Source organism: Cetorhinus maximus, chromosome 1, assembly GCF_964194155.1.
Source record: "Cetorhinus maximus chromosome 1, sCetMax3.hap1.1, whole genome shotgun sequence".
Lineage (NCBI taxonomy): Eukaryota > Metazoa > Chordata > Chondrichthyes > Lamniformes > Cetorhinidae > Cetorhinus > Cetorhinus maximus.
Genome location: NC_135879.1, coordinates 159,113,571 through 159,136,211, shown reverse-complemented (window position 1 = coordinate 159,136,211; position 22,641 = coordinate 159,113,571). Strand labels below are relative to the sequence as shown.

At 46.2% G+C, this 22,641-nt stretch overlaps 1 protein-coding gene across 2 annotated transcripts in view; it reads right to left on the bottom strand.

The window, feature by feature from the left end:
- The window catches only part of adamts6 (ADAM metallopeptidase with thrombospondin type 1 motif, 6), a 338,642-nt gene that overhangs the window by 65,274 nt on the left and 250,727 nt on the right, over window positions 1-22,641 (bottom strand). For both annotated transcript variants that reach the window (XM_078548849.1, XM_078548859.1), the window contains exons 15-16: window positions 6,717-6,819; window positions 5,642-5,775 (exon numbers count right to left, since the gene is read on the bottom strand). In XM_078548849.1, the coding sequence (XP_078404975.1) occupies window positions 5,642-5,775; window positions 6,717-6,819 (237 nt within the window). The remainder of the gene's footprint in view (window positions 1-5,641; window positions 5,776-6,716; window positions 6,820-22,641) is intronic.

The window sequence follows — 22,641 nt, the reverse complement described above, 5'->3', positions numbered from 1 at the left end:
ATTTTGTTTCTTGAAACAACAATAAATGAAGATTGACATTCATGGGATATTGCCACTTGAGTTTCAAAACAAGAAATCTAACTATTGGGCAGCATTTTTTAAATTCACTATTGAAATGTTCTGTGTGCACAATTTAAACATATTCAGATCAGACAGCTACCATCTGAATTCCTGGGCCTGGAATTTCATAACCATTGATTATCTAAAATACTTCATTGTTTTTCAATCTTATATTGATTTCATATCGATTGAGTTGTTTTGTTGATTTGATATTTGCAAAATTAATTTTCAAGACCCTTTTGATATATTGAAACCTAAAGGAGGAGGAAACTAAAAATGATAGGAACGAAATTTTATTTTGTATAAATATAAACATTTTATATAAATATAAAAATACTGTTCGCTTAAACTTTCTTCACTCTTAGAAATAATATAACATTAGAATACCTTCAGAATTAGGTTTCATTTATCATCAGCTGAAATATGTCATTCAGCAGTTAAGCCTAATCACTATGTAAATATATTGATAATTTCAGACTAAAGAGCTAACCTTTGCCCGTTACTCCTCATGCATACTTGTTTGATAGGGAACAAAAAGCACGGGATCGTTCTAAAAACCAGCAATTAAAATGTGACCTTTCTCCATTTGTGGCAAACATCCTGAGCATGCAACTGCTGCAACATTTCTTTCACCAAAATAAACGTTTACAAGAACTTTCCTGTAGAACTAACCTAATCCCTAGTGAAACATCCAGGAATATTTGTCAAGTTCTAACATTCTAACAGAGCAGAGAGCTTATTTTTGGAACATTTGTGGTTCCATGCGGCTGCAGTATTTATTTGTTCTCTGTGTGAGCCCTGCGGAGTCCATGCAGGTGCAGTTTGTCTTTAAAAGTGTCACTTGTAGATACACAAGGACTTAGGGATTTCTATTCAGTGGTGGTAAAGGTCCTGTTGCTCCTGCCCAGAATATGCTTTGTGGTGTTTGCAATTGTAGCAAGTATCATTAGGTCTTTTTTTGTTGCTTTCTTTTCATCAAAATCCACAGTACTTCCATGGGTTAGTGCAAAGACTTAGTTTAAATACTTTAAAATATGCAAGTCAGCAAGTTGAGCCTTCTTAAACCTGATAATGAATTTCTGCTTATTGCTGGAAATAAAACTGTCATGAACCTCCACTGCACTACTGCAAGTCATTTACATTGATTCATCCCCAGGGCTATAGATGCTACAAAACTAGTGACAGACATGAAGGGTTGCAGTGTTGGTGAATTCCACGACTCTTCTGTAAGAAAGGAGGGATTTGCAGAAAGTCGTGGAGAAGATAATAGGGCTGAAATTTCATTAAGGCCTGTTTTCTGGGAAGGTAGGTGGTGATTCATAATCTGCCCAAGTTCATTCCTATTGAGGGAGGTAGCATGCAAACTTGGTGCTGCCCTCTTGTGTAACTGATTATAATTTTGGCCCAAATGGGTTCCATGCTGCTGGTTGCCTAAGTGTCAGCAGGAGACCCAGCATTGTGCACTAGTATGATATGATCCAGCCACTCTGTTCCTCTTTAAGGCAATCTGCCCCTCTAAAAGGGGAGCTGCACTCACAGGAAGGGAGAGGCTACTGGCTGCCTGTATTGCAAGTAGGAACTGCTCAAATAAAGTACCAAGGAAGGGAGGAGGCTTCCAGTTTGACTGATGCGGAGCTGGAGACCTTAGTGGTGAGGTTGACAGGGAGAGAGAGGTCATGTTTCCGCAGGCAGCTAGGAAGCCCTCAAGAAACCCCCTCTAAATGGAATAGAAGCAGTGGCCAGTGTAATATCCATGTCACATATGTATCGGGCAATGACCATCTCCAACCAGAGAGAATCTAACCATCTCCCCTTGACATTCAATGGCTTTACCATCGATGAATCCTCCATGATCAACAATTTTGGTTACCATTAACCAAAAACTGAACTGGACCAGCCATATAAATACTGAGGCTACAAGAGCAGGTTAGAGGCTGGAAATAGAAGGGAGCATGGCAGAAGCAGTGGGGGACAAGAATGCCTGCATTTCCTGAAGCTGATAGAGGAGATGGTTCTCTGCATCATGGGTCCAGCTGCAACAGAGTCTGTGGCATATGGCATCATGGAGAACATTGAGGGTGAGCTATGTTCCTGCCTTATACACCTTCTCAACTTCCTTGCACCCCCATCCTCATCCTGCTATCTGGCAAGATGTGCAAGCTGCTAATGGTGTGAACAAGAACCTCTTAATTTCTAACCACCAGCAGCGCTCACACCAATCTTCCCCTGCTGATTTTTTACCTTCAGATACTCAAGAACTGTGCCTGGCCAGTTATAACAGCCTCAGGAGGAAGAGAGAGAGCAATACTGTGGCAATGTCAAAGAAGCCTTGTCTCTTGATCTGTCACTCAAGGCCACCAGCTGAGATACTGGCACTGTGTGTTCTTTAGCGAGCAGTATAGCATCAGGATCTACACTTGGCGATTCACAGGCCATGAAAGGGCTACAGCAGGGTTAAAGGATAAAACATGTGCAAGCTTACCGGGCACGACGCACACGAGTTCTGCTGCTGGGGTTTCAGATGGAGACTTTGTGGTATACAAGAGAACGTTGATGGCATGCACACCCAGAAGGAAAAACCAGTAAAATCTGGGAATTTAGAATACTGGTCTGAACTGTTTTTTCCTTCTGGGCACCGAGATGCCTGGGACATAGGCAGGCCTGTGAGACAGCCTCCAGTCACTGGAAAAAGCAGCATGAAGGAGTCCGGTTCTAATTTGGGAAAGGGCATTGTATGGAACTTGGAGCCCATCTATTCCAGCCTGCAAGTGGCGGCCAACTCCTCGATAGTGCTTGAAGACCCACCTGTGATGCAGCTTTCTTAGCTTCCACTGCAGCACAGGTGGCAACTACCCAATATCTCAGTGCTGCAGCAGAAGATCAGACAGAACTCACAGGATCCATGCTTGCTTCCATTCAGGTTCAGACTGCTGTCATCATGGCTGTGGATCTCAGTGCTCAAACGGCAGGCAGACTTTCACGGAAGTCCAACAACCAACAGATTACTAGGATTGTTGAGGTGCTGCTCTGTAAGAATGGCAGTGACAATGTGGAGCAGGAACCAGGATGACAATATTCATGTTCCCACCACAGCCACTCCAATGCTGCTCATGCAGCTGCCTCACTGGCAGCCTGTCCAGACCATTGTGACACACACCAAGGCGGTGCAGTCCGAAGCTGGGCCCTCAAGACACAGAGGTGTTCGAGGTCATCTTGAGAGGCCATCTGCAGTGTCATAACTGAAACTTAGCTGCCTTCCACCAGCCATGCTGCAGATGCTGGGGTAGCACTGCATAAGAGCATTAAAGGACATACAAGAATAGCATCAAGATAGGCACTGAGGGAATGCACAAGGGTGAATAATCCATTTTTGCTTGTATAATTGAATGTGTTGTTTGATAAAGATGCAATACCAAGAGCTCTGTTGGTGGCTTTTATTGCAGGATTATGGCCAAGAGGATGCTGTGACAGGACATTGCAAGTGAATAGGAAACTGGGCTATACTAGAGCAATGGTGAAGAAGAAATGCTGTCCTAAGGGAGCCAGAGTCTGAGTAAGCGCTCGTGGCCAGTTCATCCAGAGTGAAGGCATCCTGGATGCCCCCTTCTTGCCTCCTCCTTCTCTTCCCTCTGCAAAGGGCTTCCTTCCCCATCTCCTTGTCATGCTGTCGATTCAGAGGCTCAGCTACAGCTTCCATATCTTTGCAGCCTTTCTGTGGACAGGTCACCAAATCCTCTGGTCTCCCTGTGAGGATGCAGCAACACTCTCCGCCAAATCCAGAAACTCACCACAACACCTCCAAAAACACTCTACAGCCCTTCCATAAACTTCCCAATGGCAAAAGTTACTGGAAGTTGGAAGGCTGGCCCTATAGCACCAGCATGCTGACGGGGGTGTGGCCCTCTTACAACTGAACACATGTTCATCTTTGAGTGACAGGCAAATATGTTCAGTGAGATGCACGATCCAATTATAGAATACGTGTGTCAAATCAGCTGGAATAGCTGCGTGATATCACAGTCTGGCCAGTTGGAACACTTGCAAACGAGAGGGCAGTTAAGAGTCAGCTACATTGCTGTGGGTCTGGAGTCACATGTAGGCCAGACCAGGTAAGGATTGCAGATTTCCTTGCTTAAAGGACATCAGTAAACCAGACAGATTTTTATGACAATCATTGATAGTTTTACAGTCACCATTACTGAGGCTAGCTTTCAAGTCCAGATTTTATTAATATATGTCATAGTGAAATTTGAACCCTTGGCCCCAGAGGATTAGCCTGGACCTCTGGATTACTGGTTCAGTGACATTATCACTACACCATTATTCCCCACCCCCCTCCTTAGATACAAAGCTAATGTGTTTCCCACTGCCATGGGGAAGAGGGTGAGGAAACCATTTTCAAATCAGATTACAGGCTTCCTATAAAGCCAGAAACATCACCAAGAGAGGGAAGTTGCAGTTTGGTCTTGTGGGGTCCGCAGCCAACTGAAAAGAGGAAAGCAAAAGAAATGGAGTCAGCCAGGCCTGCGCCTTAAGCAGAGAAAATGCTGACCTATCGTTCACCATGCGGAATGCGGGCGGGAGCTCATACTCAGTTTGAAGACTGAGTTCATGAGGAGTTAAAGCAAGGCTGAAAAGTTTACCTAGCTGGAGCTAGAGGGAGAATCCTCATGAAAACTCTCACTGTAGAATATAGCATCAGGAAGGGAAAAGAACAGATGTAAACCCTTGGAAGCTGCGAATCATTTTGGATTGGTTCCGAGAGAATTGGGCGACTACTTAGGAGACCATGTAACAAAATTGGAGTTTTCAGTTGTCATTAAAAGTCGAAAGGGACAAATTCTGTTTGGTAATTTAAAGTGTAAGTTGCCTACAAAAATCAAGTATTTAGAGTATTTAGTTAATAGTGCTCTTTTTGCCTTTTTCACAGTAAAAGTTATAAAATGTGTATATAAATTGTAATATGTCCTTTGTTCAGCTAACAAATGGAAGTTTGAATTTCCTCTTTAAAAGTTATCAATCTCTACAGAGATCATAATGGTAAATGACCTAAATGTTATCCTGCAACCCTTTTGTCCTGCCTGCTCTCCAAAGAGAAACAAAATTAAATAGAAGTACAAATAGCCAGGATCATATGCCAGATACCAGACTGACCTATGTATAATGCAAACAAATAATAAATGTATATATTCAAACTTCATACGGATACGTTGTTGCAAGTATAGACTTTCCTCTATACAAGAATTGCCCATTTTAATATACTTTATTTGACCATGAGAAGAAAAGGAAATCTCGGGTAAAAAGATTTAAAACCACGGAAGAGAAGGATCTGTCCATGATGATAGAAAAGGGGTTGGTTATTGTGTTTCATTACACCTCTAGATTTGCTATGTAAAGCACACTTTCATGTGCACTGTTGGGATTTTTGCTTTTGACTCACTTAAGAAGCCATTTGCAACAATGAAGAAGAAATTTACAAGTTTGTACATTGCTGAGCTCAATCATTCCTCAGAGCCTTCCATAAAATGCCCTTAAAGGTGTAAAGGAAATGTGATAAAATTAACAATAAAGTATATGCAACCTTGCACTCTCCATTGATACAGATATCCAGTGAGTCTGCATGGCAACGAGTTCCATCAATAACTGCAGGAGAACGTTCGGTGTAAAAATTATATCCTTCAGCCAAGCAGTTTAAAGCACATGGCTTAACACCACCTGTTGAATGAGAGCAGAAGTATTTAAATGTAAAACAAAGTAGTCGAATGTACTAATGTTCTCTAAATGTAAAAACTCAAAAGGTGCCATTTCATACAAGCTTACTCAGCTTTGATCATCTGAGAATTCATGCATGCCATATAATCAGAAAAATAAACGTAGTTACTAATCCTTATTCTGTCCTCAATTTTCTCCCACATCTCCTGAAGTCCATGACTGGTGCTAGGGTACAGCTCCACTGCTAATGGAAACTTCCTAATACCATATCCAAATTACTATTCTTCATATGGAAGCACTGACAACCAACAATAGATTTTAACTTTCAGTTGGGGGAGGAAAACAAATGGTTGAGGTCAACAAAGAGGAAGGCAAGGCAGAGTCCATATAGCTTATCGTCTACTATCCGATTCCCACCTGCGACCACATTAAAATCCCACTTCACCTGTCATTCACAAACATGAAGTTCTCATTAGGTGCCAATGGGTGGTGACCATGGGCTGATTCTCTGACCAATATTTTCAATTTTATATTAGCACTATAAATATTAAAGGGAATGAAGAATTTAAATAAAAATAATTCGGTTTCATCAGAATTTCTACATGTAAATAGTAAGTGGGAAGGCACAGAACTCTGAAATACCACCCCAATGGAGTCGTAGGATATGAGTTACTGTCTACAATTCTCAACTTTGCCGCCACAAGAAGTAGACACTAGACTGTTCCCTGTAAAAAGGGAGGGAAGTGTCAGAGAAAGGGTCACTTATAATTGCTTCTACACATGTCCTGGGGGCAGTTACAGAGGAGTATTGGCAGAGAGCTGCCTATACCCATCTCAAATGGCCTGACAGTTATATGGTCAAGGAGATTGCTGGAGGAGAAAAAGAGGAAATAGTGAAATAAATGACAAAGAAAAATACTGAAATGACACAGAATCACACAAACCTCCAGTGTATGGCTTCCAGTTGTAATACTTTCCACGAAAAGGTAAATTATCAAAGTCTGAACACTGCTTTTCACGGAAGTCACGAGATCCTGTTGGACATGGCTAAATGGAATTGGAGGAAGAGAAAGATACATTTTTGTGTTGTATTTGTAAAAAGATATCACATAACTTTTTCCTGAGGATATTTTCCCTCCCAAGAAGGGCATTTTCAAAGCCAAATGTTAGAGAAATTGAATGCCAATTGCCATCAAATAGATAATAAATTTAAAACATTTTGTTCTAAAAAGAAATCAGAATGTTTCAGGAGAGGTCGCTAAGTTTTTATTTAACTGCTCCATGTAGTCTTGTCTTTCCTAAGTGTAGCTGTAAAGGCTTGGCTACCAAAGCAGTATTAAACTGTCATTATATAATTTAGGTATGAGCATGCAGCTTGATCATCATCATAAATGTGTTTAGCATTTGAGCATAATGAGCTGTTGCTGGAACTTGCAACACAAAAAAGGCACAACTGTTCCCTACCTTCTTTCCTGCAAGTAAATTTAAGAGTCATGTTAATAAACAGCGGTGATTTAATTGTTGAGCGCACAACATCACTACATTTGCTGCAACATATTTTTGTGGGAGGGGTGGGGTGGTGAATTGCTCCTCCCCACCCACTTCCCCAGAAGGAAAATCAGTAACTGCAAACCCACTGACTTTTAAAAAGTTTGCGTCGCAGAAGTAATATGTTGCAGGTGACCTCAACAAACTGAGGGTCGGAACTCCACCCTAAAGTGGAAGGAAGACCCACCCCTGAGAGCTGCTGGCCAACCTGATTGGCCGACAGCTCTTGCAGTCGCAACAGCACCAGAAGAGGGTAGAGGACGCTGCTGGGAGTGCAAGGAGGCCCACGAAGAAGTGCCATGGACAAGGCTTTTAAAAATTCATTCATGGGATACGGGCTTCGCTGGCTAGGCCAGCATTTATTGCCTAACCCTAGTTGCCCTTGAGAAGGTGATGGTGAGCTGCCTTCTTGAACCACTGCAGTCCATGCGGTGTAGGTATACCTGCAGTGCAGTTAGGAATGGAGTTTTAGGATTTTGACCCCATGGTTTAGGGTTTCTTGGGCAGGAGGGATCAGGTACCCAGGGGAGTGAGGGGGAGGGAATGAAGTTTGGAGGTCAGGCAGGGAGACAAAAAGTGGGGGGTGAAATACGATCTTGGAGCGAAATGCCCCCGATGCATACAGAGCATCACCCCTAAAGGAGGTATCTCCCCCCCTTCTTCCTGCCTTTTCACCAAACTTGGTGAAAAACAGCCTTCTTACTCTTGCCCACCTTTTACTACCCAGTATTATGGCAGTGGAGGCAGATTGAGTCTTAATTGCTACTTAATGGGGCAGTTAAGGGCCTCAATAGGCTTAGGGGTGGGTGGCCTTACCTTCCTGGTGTATTATGGGGACCAGGTGGGTGGCTATCCACCAAACCTGTTTTACATCCTTTACGTGCCCCCCCAACACACATGAGCCGTCGGGGGGGGTGCGGAAGGGGGGGCTGTAAAACTACTGCCCCCCACCCCCCCTACTCCGTATCCGCCTCAGATTTTTCATTGTTAGTGACAGTCAACCAAAAAGACTGCAGCAGATCACAACTGGCCACTCAGGATTAACAAATTAACTTGAATAGGCAATGCTAATGTGTAAATTGAGTAACAAGAGTCAATCTTATTTTTTTAAATTGAATTGTGCAGGTATTTTTAAGTTTTCTTGTTGGTCATTATCTCATGAATAGAGCTCTGCACGTGACAGGACTTACATGCAGCACAATTCAAAATAACTTCAGTGGCTGCACAATGTTCCAAAATTTGCGAGTAAAACAGGACCCCGTTACCAGTTAAAGTGATGCAGATGACTCAGCTAAATCCAAAGATATTTGCTGACCTTTGATGACTACAACAGGATGTAATTAGGGCTGGATGCATTTGTAGTAATAAAACTGAAAATAGCATTTCTGTCCACCTTAACTTAAATGCATTTTCCTCAAAATGACTCTGAAGCCAAGCAAAGTAAGTTGATGAGATCTAATTTCCGTATATTACCACTAAAATAATTAGGGTTAAAATTCTGAGGGTCGGACATACTGGTGTAATTGACACCCGCCCAGAACTTCCAAAACTAACCTGCCAAAGTTAATGAGGTCAGTGGAAGTTCCCTTCATTTAAAAGGACTGGGTGGAGGACCATGTCACTAGTAGCACATCTCAGAAGCCTGTCTGCTAGAAGGAGGCAAGGAATCCCAACTCAGCCATTTAGGTCCAGGAGTGGGGATAATGGGGAACCCATGTTCCACATTGAAAATATTGATCCACAGTCTCAGTTAACTTACTGACTACCAATTCAGAACTCTGCACATAACAGTCCAGGGATGCAGGATACCCCAGTGTGAGTATCCACATGCATTCTTTTCCATACCACTGGCTATGCTGGGGGTGGCTGGAAACCATTGTATCCACACACAAGGTAATGAGCAGCCCTTCCACTGTACTCCCGGTGTATTAAGATGGGACCATATTGAGGAGTTCATGGATTTTAAGCAGCATTAGCTCAATTGTAAAGAGTTCTGAGCACTAACTCACATTATTTATGTCCAACCTGGGCCACCAGATGGCCCGCACAATCTCAGGTTGACGAGGTGTTGCTCTGATGACCATGCACTGGATTACCTTGAGGTCCTGAAATACAGGAACTCCTGATGTAGGGATTCCCACTTTCACTCATGATGATGGCTTTGTTTGTTGTAGGCAGAAGCTCCACTCCAAAAATAACAGGCAGAATCAACCTAGATTTGCACTACGTGCGGTAGCGGGTGGGAAAAAAGATGTTTTACCGGCTGGCCGCAATGGCGAGTTTTTGCACCATATTGTCCCATTTCCGCCTCATTAATTATGCATTCCCGGGAAACACACCCGATCGCTGTTGTGGCGGTCTCCGATTCACCCGCCCCACCGTCACCTCAGGTCTTCAGTAAACTGGGCGCCATATTTAAAGGCCACCCCTGCACAGAGCTAGCTCTCTTCAAGGGATAGGAAGCTGCTGGGAACTGATGGCTGCCAAAGGGAGGGAACATGCTGTGCCCAGATTTACCGACGCCTCCCTGGATGCAGTGGAGGCCCCGCCGCGACGTTCTCTACCCCCGCTCTGGGTGAAAACTAGTAAGCAAGGTCACCATGCGAGGTGGTGGTCAGCGCCAACACCCTGCAAAAGCGGACATCTACCCAGTGCTGAAAGAGGATGAATGATATCCTTCTTTCTGCCAGGGTAAGTCACTCTTCTCATCACTCTCAACTCACACACTCATAAACCCATCACCACAGAGAACTCATTCACTTCCAGTTCAAGGGACATCACCATTCACTCTCCCACACACACCTTCATTTGTCCTGTGGATCGTGTCTTCATCCCATCCATGGCACCATTCACCACCCACACACATGTCAGGCATCCTTGTTATCTGGCCTGGCAAGCGTCCTGCTTATACTCTCTCCATCTGTACTCATGCAGGGCAAGCTGGCACACAACAAAAGGGAGAGGTCACAGACTGGTGGAGCCTGAAATCAAGGTCCTCAAGGACTTTGAAAATAGTTCCATCCATCTGACTTGCGACGATCTGGACCGTTCCTGTGCTGATGGTGAGGACAACCACACTATGAGTCAGTTTCCCTGTTCTGCACTATCACTGTGCTAAATGGGGTGGATTTTGAACACATCTAGCAAGACTGGACATCCATGAGGTGCTCTGGGCCATCAGCAGCAGCATAATTGTACTCAAACACAAGGTATAACCTCATGACCCGGCATATCCCCCACTCTACCTTTACCATCAAGCCAGGGGATCAACCCTGGTTCAATGAAGAGTGCAGGAGGGCATGCCAGGAGCACCAGGCACACCTAAAAATGAAGTGTGAACCTGGTGTGGCTAGAACACAGGACTACTTGCATGCCAAATAGCATAAGCAGCAAGTGATAGACAGAGGTAAGTGATCCCATAACCAATGGATCAGATCTAAGCTCTGCAGTCCTGCCACATCCAGTCATGAATGGTGGTGGACAATTAAACAACTCACTGGAAGAGGAGGCTCCATAAATATACCCATCCTTAATGATGGAGGAGCCCAGCACATCAGTGCAAAAGGTAAGGCTGAATTATTTGCTACAATCCTCAGCCAGAAGTGCCAGTGGATGATCCATCTTGGCCTCCTCTGGAGGTCCCCAGCATCACAGATGCCAGTCTTCAGCCAATTTGATTCACTCCACGTGATATCAAGAAATGGCTGTAGGCACTGGATAGTGCAAAGGCTATGGGCCCTGACACTATTCCGGCAATAGTATTGAAGACTTGTGCTCCAGAAGTTAATCTGTGGAATTATTTACTGCAGAGGGCTGTAGAAGCTGGGTCGTTAAGTATATTCAAGGAGGAGATAGACAGATTTTTAATCGGTTAAGGAATCAAGGCTTATGGGGAACAGGCAGGAAAGTGGAGCTGTGGATTATTAGATCAGCCATGATCTCATTGAATGGTAGAACAGACTTGATGGGCCGAATGGCCCACTTCTGCTCCTATGTCTTATGGTTTAGCCAAGCTATTCCAGTATAGCTACAACACTGGCATCTACCTGGCTATGTGGAAAATTGCCCAGGTATGTCCTGTACACAAAAAGCAGGACAAATCCAACCCGGCCAATTAGCCTGCTCTCCACCATCAGTAAAGTAATGGAAGGGGTCATCAACAATGCTATCAAGAGGCACTTGCTTAGCAATAACCTGCTCACTGACACCCAGTTTGGGTTCCACCAGGGCCACTCAGCTCCTGACCTCATTACAGCCTAGGTTCAAATATGGACAAAAGAACTGAACTCCCTAAGTGAGGTGAGAGTGACTGCTCTTGACATCAAGGCTGTGTTTGATCAAGTGTAGCATCAAGGGAATCAGGGGGAAAGCTCTCCACTGGTTGGAGTCATACCTAGTACAAAGGAGATGGTTGGGGGTCAATCATCTCAGCTCCAGGACATCACTGCAGGAGTTCCTCAGGGTAGTATCCTCAGCCCAACCACCTTCAGCTGCTTCATCAATGACTTTCCTTCCATCATAAGATCAGAAGTGGGAATGTTTGCTGATGATTGCACGATGTTCAGCACCATTTGCGACTCCTCAGATATTGAAGCTGTCCGTGTCCAAATGCAGCGAGACCTGGACAATATCCAGGGTTGGGCTGACAAGGGGCGAGTAACATTCACGCCACACTAGTGTCAGGCAATGACCATCTCCAACAAGAGAGAATCTAACCATCGCCTCTTGACGTTCAATGACATTATCATGACTGAACCCCCACTATCAACATCCTGGTGGTTACCGTTGATCAGAAACTGAACTGGACTAGCCATATAAATACTGTGACTACAAAAGCAGGTCAGAGGCTAGGAATCGTGCAATGAGTAACTCACCTCCTGACTCCCCAAAGCCTGTCCACCATCTACAAGGCACAAGTCAAGACTGTGATGGAATACTCCCCACTTGCCTGGATGAGTGCAGCTCCCACAACACTCAAGAAGCTTGACACTGTTCAAAGAACAAAGAACAAAGAAAAGTACAGCACAGGAACAGGCCCTTCGGCCCTCCAAGTCTGCGCCGATCATATTGCCCGTCAGCTAGAACATTTTGCATTTCCGGGGTCCATATCCCTCTATTCCCATCCTATTCATATATTTGTCAAGCTGCCTCTTAAACACCACTATCGTACCTGCTTCCACCACCTTCTCTGGCATCGAATTCCAGACACTCACTACCCTCTGCGTAAAAAAACTTGCCCCGCACATCTCCTCTATAGTTTTCTCCTCTCACCTTTAATCTATGTCCCCTAGTAATTGACTCTTCCACCCTGGGAAAAAGCTTCTGACTATCTACTCTGTCCATGCGGAACTCCACTAGTCACTGAAGGACTTCCTACAAAGGGGCGACTTGTTCAGGACAAAGCAGCCCGCTTGATTGGCACCACATCCACAAACATTCACTCCCTCCACCACCGCCGCACAGTAGCAGCAGCGTGTACCATTTACAAGATGCACTGCAGGATTCACCAATGCTCCTTAGACAGCACCTTCCAAACCCATGACCACTATCATCTAGAAGGACAAGGGCAGCAGATAGATGGGAACACCACCACCTGGAATTTCCCCTCCAAGTTACTTACCATCCTGACTTGGAAATATATCACTGTTCCTTCACTGTCGCTGGGTCAAAATCCTGGAGCTCCCTTCCTAACAGCACTGTGGGTGTACCTATGCCATATCGACTGCAACGGTTCAAGAAGGCAGCTCACCACCGCCTTCTCAAGGGCAACTAGGGATGGGCAATAAATGCTGGCCTAGCCAGTGAAGCCCACATCCCGTGAATTAATTTTTAAAAGTTTCCCAGTCTCGGCATGGGTGTTAATCACTTGTGCACAATGTTCACTATTGTAAATAAATTCCCAAGAATGTCTCCTTGCCTATGGCTCCTTGTTCTGATGAGCAGTGTTCATGTCACTCAGATGTGAAACCTTGGTCCCTGCACAAGATAAAGGCAGGTGTCTCAGACCAGGGCCTCTTCCCTGTGCTTTGTGCACCCTTCCCAGCACACTGATGGTGCGCCTTCACTGTCACTGGTCACATCAGTCATACCTGCACCTCGATGGTGCTTATCATTGCTGCCAGAATGTCCTGGGCCAGTGGCACAGAGTTCCATCATTCTCTCTGTGAGCTCTCAGCACCTTTGAAGTGCGGCTGGCTCCACATCTCATCAGCATCTGTGTCCGGTGACAGTGTGGTCCTGAAGGGTTCAGCTCAGGAAGGATGCCATAGGATCAGGAGAAGTTAAAGTTTCCCTGCTGCACCTCCATGATCTGATTCTGTTTACAGGGAGCAAGCGAGCTGCCCTCAGCCAGACAGGAATCAAACATTCACGTAAGCTATGTGAGAATCTATGGAGTGTCCTCAATGCATGTCGTCATCATCCTCCTGGAATGTAGGGACTATGGGCATCCGCTGTGTCTCCATGACAGGGGCCTTATCATAGAGGATATGTGCATTGCCATCAGCCAGACAGGTGTCAAACATTCACAGATGCAATGTGAGGATTTATGGCATGTCCTCATTGCATGTCATCATCCTCCACAAATCTAGCAGTTATGAGGGTCTCCTGAGCTTGCCTGCCTCGTCTGGCCAGTGCGATGGCCTCATCACCATCATCCTCGCCTTCGAGAACCTCCTCACCCTCATCCCCATTGATGTCTTCCTCATCACAGGAGATGGGCAACTCTTCCATCTCCTCAGCCAGCTCCTCTACCCGTTGCAGCACCAAGTTGTGAAGGGCACAACAGGTGATGATGATGCGTGACACCCTCTGTGGGCTGTATTGCAGGGCTCCACCAGGCCGGTCCAGGCAAGGGAAACTCATTTTCAACATCCCAATGATTTGCTCCACCAAAGTGCGAGTTGCAGCATGAGCCTTGTTATACCTTCTCTCTGTTGCACTCTGAGGCCACCACACAGGTGTCATCAGCCCTTATGGGTAGCCCTTGTCCCTGAGAAGCCAACCCTACAGCCTCTTGAACCTTGGAAGAAGTCAGGGATCTGAGACCTACTGAGAATGTAGGAGTCGTGGACACTCCCAGGGAACTGTGTGCGGACCTGTAGGATGTGTTTTTGGTGGTCGCACGCCAGGTGAACATTCAGCGAGTTGAACTCCTTGCGGTTGACGTAGTTGATCACTTGTTGCCACGGAGATCTGAACACCATGGTAGTGCAGTCAATGGCACCCTGCACCTGTGGGAAACCTGAGATCTGGGCAAATCCCAGCACCCTTGCTTCCTGGCTTTCCTGACCCCAGGCGAAATGCACAAACTTGTGAGCCTTCGCAAATATGGCGTCCGTGACCTCTTGGATGCATTTGTGGGTGGAGGCTTGCAAGATCCCACAGAAGTCACCTGTGGAGCCCTGAAAGGAGCCACTGGAGTAAAAATTGAGCACTGTGGTCATTTTCACAGCCACTGGCAGTGGATGCCCTCCATGTCCCCGTGGCCAAATCCTGCAGCAGGTGGCAGATGAGACCGACCAATTCCCTAAACATGTGCAGTCCTTAGCGACACTGGTTCTTGAATCTCAAGCGCCATCTGTAGACCCTGGGGCTAGCTAGGCCCTGACCCATGACGGCTCGCTGTGGATTTTCAGCGGCGTGTGCGGGAGCTCCAGCACCCCTTCTTCCTGAGGGTGCTGGTCCTCCATCTGCCCAACCAGGCACCTCCATCACTCTCTTCTTCTTTGAATCACAGAATCAGAATCACAGAATTGCTTCTTCCCCCTGTAAGCTGCGAGGCATACAGCTAGGTCACCAGGCTCCATGCTCCTGATGTACTCCACCAGTCTGGCTGATGGCAGTGCACATACCCTCTGTGATAAGGCTCCTATCATGGAGACACAGCGGATGCCCATAGTCCCTACATTCCAGGAGGATGATGACAACATGCAGTGGGGACACTCTATACATCCTCATATAGCTTATGTGAATGTCTGACTCCTGTCTGGCTGAGGGCAGCTCACTTGTTTTCTGTGAACAGGGTCATATCATGGAGATGCAGTGACTGAATGAGAGAGACATGTGGACCAGTGACTGCTTCATGGCCAGCTTTTGCAAGGAGATTGTCCAACTTGCCCGGTCATCCAACTGTTCTGCAGTCCACTAAAATGCTCATTAGTTTGCAGTCTGTGCCCACAGGGTGAAAAGCTCTGGAGCATTTGATGGCACTTGCATGCCTCTGTGTTACTTGAGTGGGCAGATAGGCTAGAGGCCCATGTCAATGTGGCTGCGCCTGAACTGTCTCAGCTGTGGAGGAATGGTCACTTTGTACAAAGTTTCCCTAATGTGTGGCCGTTTCCGCTCCCCCCACGCCCCGGCACGTGTATGCGCATTACCATCAGACCGTGCTGCCTGCCCCCCCGTCCCACTCAACTTGGCACAGACTGTGCTGCCTTGTCCCTGCCACAAACTCGCCCCAACCGCAGGGCAGCCCTTGCCCTGGCACCGCACTGTCAGCCAGCCAGGAAAAAGTGACTTGCCTGTGCCCTCGCCTGAATGCACGGTGCCTCAACCTCGTGAATGCTGCACAACATTAGTGTGCACTCACCTCTGAGTTCCCCTCAAAGTGCAACTTGCCAGGTGCACGCCTTTTAAATGCTGTTGTGAACATGCCGACCCGGATGATCCAGCATGGAGGGATGATTCCAGCGAGCAGAGTTTATTAATATATGCAGATGCATTAAAAGGACGCTCCCGATAGGCGGCAGTAGGAAAGGTAATAAAGGCGATCGCAACTTGGCCTCACAACATCGTGAAACCGATTTTTGGCCTCCTCGCCATATTGTCCACTCATGCCCACCATGACGCCCAACACCAATGGGGAAGGAAAATTTCGCCCAATGCCTGGATATATCATTGCAAACTTTTCATGTACCTAGCTGTTAGATTCTAGCAAATTTCTGCCAAAGAGCGAGATTTTCTGGTTCTACTGGAATTGTCAATTGACTTTTGGCTGCTCTGTAAATTTTCCCGTACTGCCTGCGACAATGCCTGTTGCTGTCGGGACCGGGATATCCCAGGGAGGTGCTTACTAATGTGGTTAGGGACTTTTGAAATCATGTATTTGGTTTTTAAAGCTCCCTTTTCTCTTTTATATATTACCTATTAATGATCTGTACCAGTTGCAGTCACCCTTTAAATCAATAAATTGTCTTAAATGCCGAGGAACTGTTGGGCTCCAGTGCAAAACCACTCAACTTGCTCTGGAATTTTCCCTCCCCCCACTACATGGTGGTTTTCAATGTACCTTTTCAAACATTACACTGTCAATCTACTGGCCTTTGGCAATAAATTTGCAGCAAGTCGCATTCCCAAAAATATTGCCTTCCGACTAACACGAATGCTTCCATGACACAAGGTCAAAGCTGAAGAGTCAAACTGAGCTGTCAAACATTTCACAATTGGCAAGACATGGCATTGTGCCTCCCACAACAAACAATCAAATCAGAAGAAAGTGTGAAACTTACTCCATAGTAACTGGTGACCTTCACTGTTTAAAAGGAGCAGGTAGCATAGAAATAAGCAGCTTTCTCTATAAAGTGTTTGCAGAGTCATTGACGCAATCACTTGACAAGAAACTACAGTAAACTATCAAGTCTTACCACCCACTTCAGATGGATTTTATCTGTTTTAATTTAGAATGGAGCTGGACTTTTCAGGCGGCGAGGTCTCCTGCCCTGCCATCCGAAGAGCCGTCGGGAACACATCCCCACCAATCACAGCAGCCCCCACAGCCATTTAGCGCTCCGCTGCCTGGAGATGGTACAGCCGCCCCTCACGCGGGCGCAAGTCCCACCCCAGAGAGTTGCCAACCAATCTGATTGGTCGGCAGCTCTGTGGCCACAGCAACACCGGAGCCAGCAATGGCCAGGGCGGGGACTACAAGCCATCCCCAGGTTCTAAGTCCCGGAGTGCAGGGTGAGGAGGTGAGGCCTGAGGGGAGTGGGGGGGAGGAGGAGGATGGGGAGAAGGTGTGGCAGTCTTGATGGGGAGGTTGGGGTGAGGAAGCACCCATGGGGAGGGTGGGGGGAACCCAATGTGGAAAGGAGGTTATTGAGTGAGGCAGGTGACCTGCCTGGTATCCCCTTGCTCCTGAACTCCTCTCTGGGAGGCGGTCCTTAAGTGACCAATAATTGGCCACTTAAGGGATTCAATTGGGGCGAGGGTGGGCAGCCAGGCCGCCCGAGACCTCGCTGGTCCCTGTAAAACAGGTCAGGGCAGGAGGCTGGCAGGATGCTCATCCAGAGATTTTTATGACACCCCCTCCCCCACCTGCAAACCCACCAGTGGGAGAACTGTAAAATTCTGCCCTATGTTCAAGATTAAACACCATTTTAAACACTGCATCAAACACGTTACACCCCAGTTTGAAATCTAATTCCCTGAAAGATGACATTTTACATAGCACTTGGCTGCATCACTGTCAATCCTCATTAATCGATGCCAGCAATCATGTAAATCTCATTCTTCCTCCTCCTCCAGGTACCATGCCCTAAGAGGGCATTGGCTACTATTGGATTGGTCCATGATTATGCTTGGCAAAGTATTGCCGTGGTTTACCATTGCCTTCTGCAATATGGCTGACCAGGTATCTCTCCCGCTATTACCACCTGCCATCAGGCGTACTGGAAGTATTTACAGACTGATAACTACTCTGTTTGGCCACATTATTCATGCACCTCCCACGGCCAACAAGCCCTGAAGTGGGACTTGAACCCGGAGCTTCTATCCCAAAGGTAGGGATGCTACCAGGTGCCACAAGCCCTTCCCGTAAATAGCATTAGTGTAACCAAATGACCTCTAACACTGTTTCAAAATCCAGATTTATCCAGCTTTAACTAGTTTGGCTCAATTTGCTTTGCCATTGTCAAACACTGGTCAGTTCAAAAAAATTCAGCTGCAAACCTTTGATCACAGGTGTTGCAGACATTCCTGACATTTTTCAGGAATTTCAGACTTGCTTCTTCTCCAGTGCTAACAAATTTAGGCTACTATGTTGCAAATCTATTGCTGACAATTAATGGAGTGACATTTTAATGTTGAAGAAGGTTTGGGGAACATTGAGGGAAAGGAATACTCTAGAGAAAGGTGCATAATTTTATAGTGGACCCTAACAGTCCCTTGGTCTATATTATAATCGGTTATACTTATTCGAAAGCATGCCCCAAATGGCACTGGCTAAATCATAAATTTCAATTTGAATCCTCCAGAAGTCTTTCAACCTTTGAGGCGGAACCAAACTGTTCGCAAACTCATTATCATATTTATTGCAGAGATGAGCATCCACACCATCAGTAAAAGTGTCTATTTCCACTTTCATAACCTCACCCAACTCTACCCTTGCCTCATCTCATCTACTGTTGAAACTCTCATCTATGCCTTTGTTACCTCTCGACTTAACTATTCCAATGCATTCCTGGCCGGTCTCCTATGTTCTAACCTCTGTGAACTTTAGTCGCCTAAAATCCTGCTGCTTGTATCCTAACTTGCACCAAGTCCTGTTCACCTATCATCCGTACTCGTCACATAGATCCTAATTAAGCAGGGCCTCAATTTAAAAAATCTTATCCTTGTTTTCAAATCCCTCCATAGCCTCACCTCTCCTTATCTCTGAACCTCCTCCAGCCCTCTGAGGTATCTGCGTTCCTTCAGTTCTGGCCTCTTGAATATCCCCGATTTGAATTACTCCGCCACTGTTGGCCACACCTTCAGCTACCAAGACCCTAAGCTCTGAAATTTCCTCTCTAAACATCTTCACTTCCCTATTTCTCTTTCCTCCTTTAAGGTGTTCCTTAAAGCCTACCTCTTTGATCAAGCTTTTGCTCATCTGTCCCAATACCTTCCTATGTGGCTCAGTGTCAAACATTGTTTGATAAAGCTCCTGTGAAGTGCCTTGAGATGTTTTCTTGTGCTAAGGATGCTACATAAATAGAAGTTGTTGTTGTTCTCTCTTTAACTTTGTATTTTGTAGCAAATCTAGCTTGAAATTAACTTAGGCAGCGAGTTACAAATGTTCTTCTTTGGGCAGGAGTCCTCCCCCCCATTCAATGGATCCTTTTACCCACCTCCAGTATTCTCCCTCCACCTGGGCCCCTCCTTCTGGCCTCTAACCTGCTCTTGATCTTTTCATTGAGAACTGTCGGTGTGACATCAGCCATCTCAAATTCTCTGCTCCTCTCACCCACTCTAACCTGTCTCCTTCTGAACTTGCCGTACTCCATTCTCTCAGGTCCAACCCTGACTTTGTTATCAAACCTGCTGACAAGGGTGGTGCTGTTGTTGTCTGGCGCACTGACCTCTACCTTGCAGAGGCTGAGCACCAACTCTCGGGCATTTCCTCCAACCTCCCACTAAAACGTGACCCCACCACCGAACATCAAGCCATTGTTTCCAGGACTGTCACTGACCTCATGTCCTCTGGAGATCTTCCCTCCACAGCTTCCAACCTCATAGTCTCCCAACCTCGGACCGCCCGCTTCTACCTCCTTCCCAAAATCCACAAACAGAACTGTCCTGGCAGACCGATCGTTTCAGCCTGTTCCTGCCCCACGGAACTCATTTCTCCCTTTCTTGACTCCATTCTCTCTCGCTTTGTCCAGTCTCTTCCCACCTACGTCCACGATTTCTCTGATGCCCTCCATCATATCAACAATTTCCAGTTCCCTGGCCCTAACCACCTCCTCTTCACCATAGACGTCCAATTCCGCTATCTCCAACCCCCACCAGGATGGTCTGAGGACTGTCCACTTCTTCCTTGAACAGAGACCTGAACAATCCCCATCCACCACACTCTCCTCCCTCTGGCTGAACTTGTTATCTCACTGAACAATTTCTCCTTAAACTCCTCTCACTTCCTCCAAATAAAAGACGTGGTTATAGGTACCTGCATGGGCCCCATTTATGCCTGTGTCTTTATGGGGTATGTGGAACATTCCTTGTTCCAGTCCTACTCAGGCCCCCTCCCACAACTCTTTCTTCATTACATTGATGACTATATTGGTGCCGCTTCATGTTCTCGTTTGGACCCTGAAAAATGTATCAATTTTGCTTCCAATTTCTACCCTTCTATCACCTTCACATGGTCCATTTCTGACACATCTCTTCCTTGACCTCTCTGTCTCGAGTTCTGGTGATAGACTGTCTACCAATATTCATTATAAGGAGAGAATTTTCCCCCCGTTGGGGGGGGTTGTGCGGGGGTGGGCGCAGGCGGACGCGTACCCGATTAGTGCCCCGAATCGGGTCTGTGCGGCTATTTTATGTGGGCAGTCCAATTAAGGCCTGCCCAGCGTGACGCATGCTCAGAAGTGCTGAGCGCTCCCTGAGCGGGCTGGGGGGGTGGGAGTTCCCTGAGTTGGGAGTGCACTCTTTTGCGCGCATCCCTGAGGCACCTCTGTGCCTCAGGGAGATAAGTTTTAAGTTTTAAAAATTTCAATAAAGAAAAATACAATTCAAGACATATCCCCTCATGTGACAGTGTCACATGAGCTGGGACATGTCAATGAACTTTAATGAAAAACTTAATTTAATTTATAAACCCTTCATGAAACCTCATCCCGCCCGTGGATGAGGTTCCATGAAAAATGCGAAGGCTGCCTGGGCTCTTCACCTGCCCACCAACTTCAAGGTTGGACGGGCAGCGTTCTTAATAGCCTTAATTAGTTAATTAATGGCCTTAACAGGCCTTTGACAGTTCGGCGGGTGCACAGCCAAGTTGGACGAGTGGGACGCACACCCAACATTACTCCGTGTCATCTTATGCCTCGGCGAGCGGGCCCCGCCCCCACTCGCTGAGCCGAACATTCTCCCCATAAGCCCACTGATTCCCACAGCTACCTCAACTACAGCTCCTCACACCCTGCTTCCTGTAAGGACTCCATCCCATTCTCTCCGTTCCTTTGCCTCCGTTGCATCAGTTCTGATGATGCCACCTTCCAAAAGGGCACTTCTGACATTTCTTCCTTAACCGAGGTTTCCCACCCACTGTGGTTGACAGGGCCTTCAACTGTGTCTGACCCATCTCCCACGCCCCTGCCCTCACCCCTTCCCCTTCCTCCTAGAACCATGATAGGGATCTACTTGTCCTCACTTTTCACCCCACCAGCCTTTGCATTCAAAGGATCATCTTCTGCCATTTCTGCCAACTCCAGCATGATGCCATCACCAAACACATTTTCCCCTCACCTCCATTAGCATTCCATAGGGACTGTTCCCTCTGTGACACCCTGGTCCACTCCTCCATCACCCCCAACACCCCATCCCCTTCCCGTGGCATCTTCCCATGCAATCGCAGAAGGTGCAACACCTGCCCCTTTACCTCGTTCCTCCTCACCATCCAAGGGCCCAAACACTCCTTTCAGGTTCACTTGCACCTCCTTCAATTTGGTCTACTGCATTTGCTACTCCCAATGCAGTCTCCTCTTCATTGGGGAGACCAAACGCAGACTGGGTGACCACTTTGCGGAACACCTTTGGTCTGTCCGCAAGCATGGCCCAGATCTTCCTATCACTTCAATACACCACCCTGCTCTCATGCCCACATGTCTGTCCTTGGCCTGCTGCAATGCTCCAGTGAAGCCCATCGCAAACTGGAGGAACAGCACCTCATCTTCCGATTAGGCACTTTACAGCCTTCCGGACTTAACATTGAGTTCAACAACTTCAGATCATGAACCCTCTCCTCCACCTTCACCCCCTTTTTAATCCCTTTTTTAAAAAAAAATATTTTTTATTCACATTTTTATTCATATTCGTTTATTCATTGTTTTATTCCTTTTTTGCACTTTTCATCCCTTTTTCTATCCCTTTTCCCCAAAAACTGTCCTAATGCTCCCTTTGTCTTATGTCCATGACATCTTTGTCAATCTCTCCTTATCACTGACTTTCTATCCTGCTTTACCTGCTGTTAACTCTGTTTCTCTCTCAATAGATGCTGTCAGACCTGCTGAGTTTTTCCAGCATTTTCTGTTTTTATTTAGTTATAAATGTTCTTGGGTTTTGTTATTGTTTATCAGTGAAAGCTCCGGTTACTGACTGGTTCTATCATGAAAGCTGGGTGATGTTTAGTGTGGGCCTTTTGGCTGGGGAATAACTAACTGAAGGGTTATAGAGGAAGGTATTTTCTAAAATGTTTTCAATGGGAGATAAAGTAAATTCAAATTTTTAATGTTGGTGAAAAGGTAATAAGAAAATCTATGTACACTGGAAATCTGAAATAAGGGCAAAAAATAAATGCTGGAAATACATAACCAGGTGAGCGAGCATCTTAAAGTTAAATGT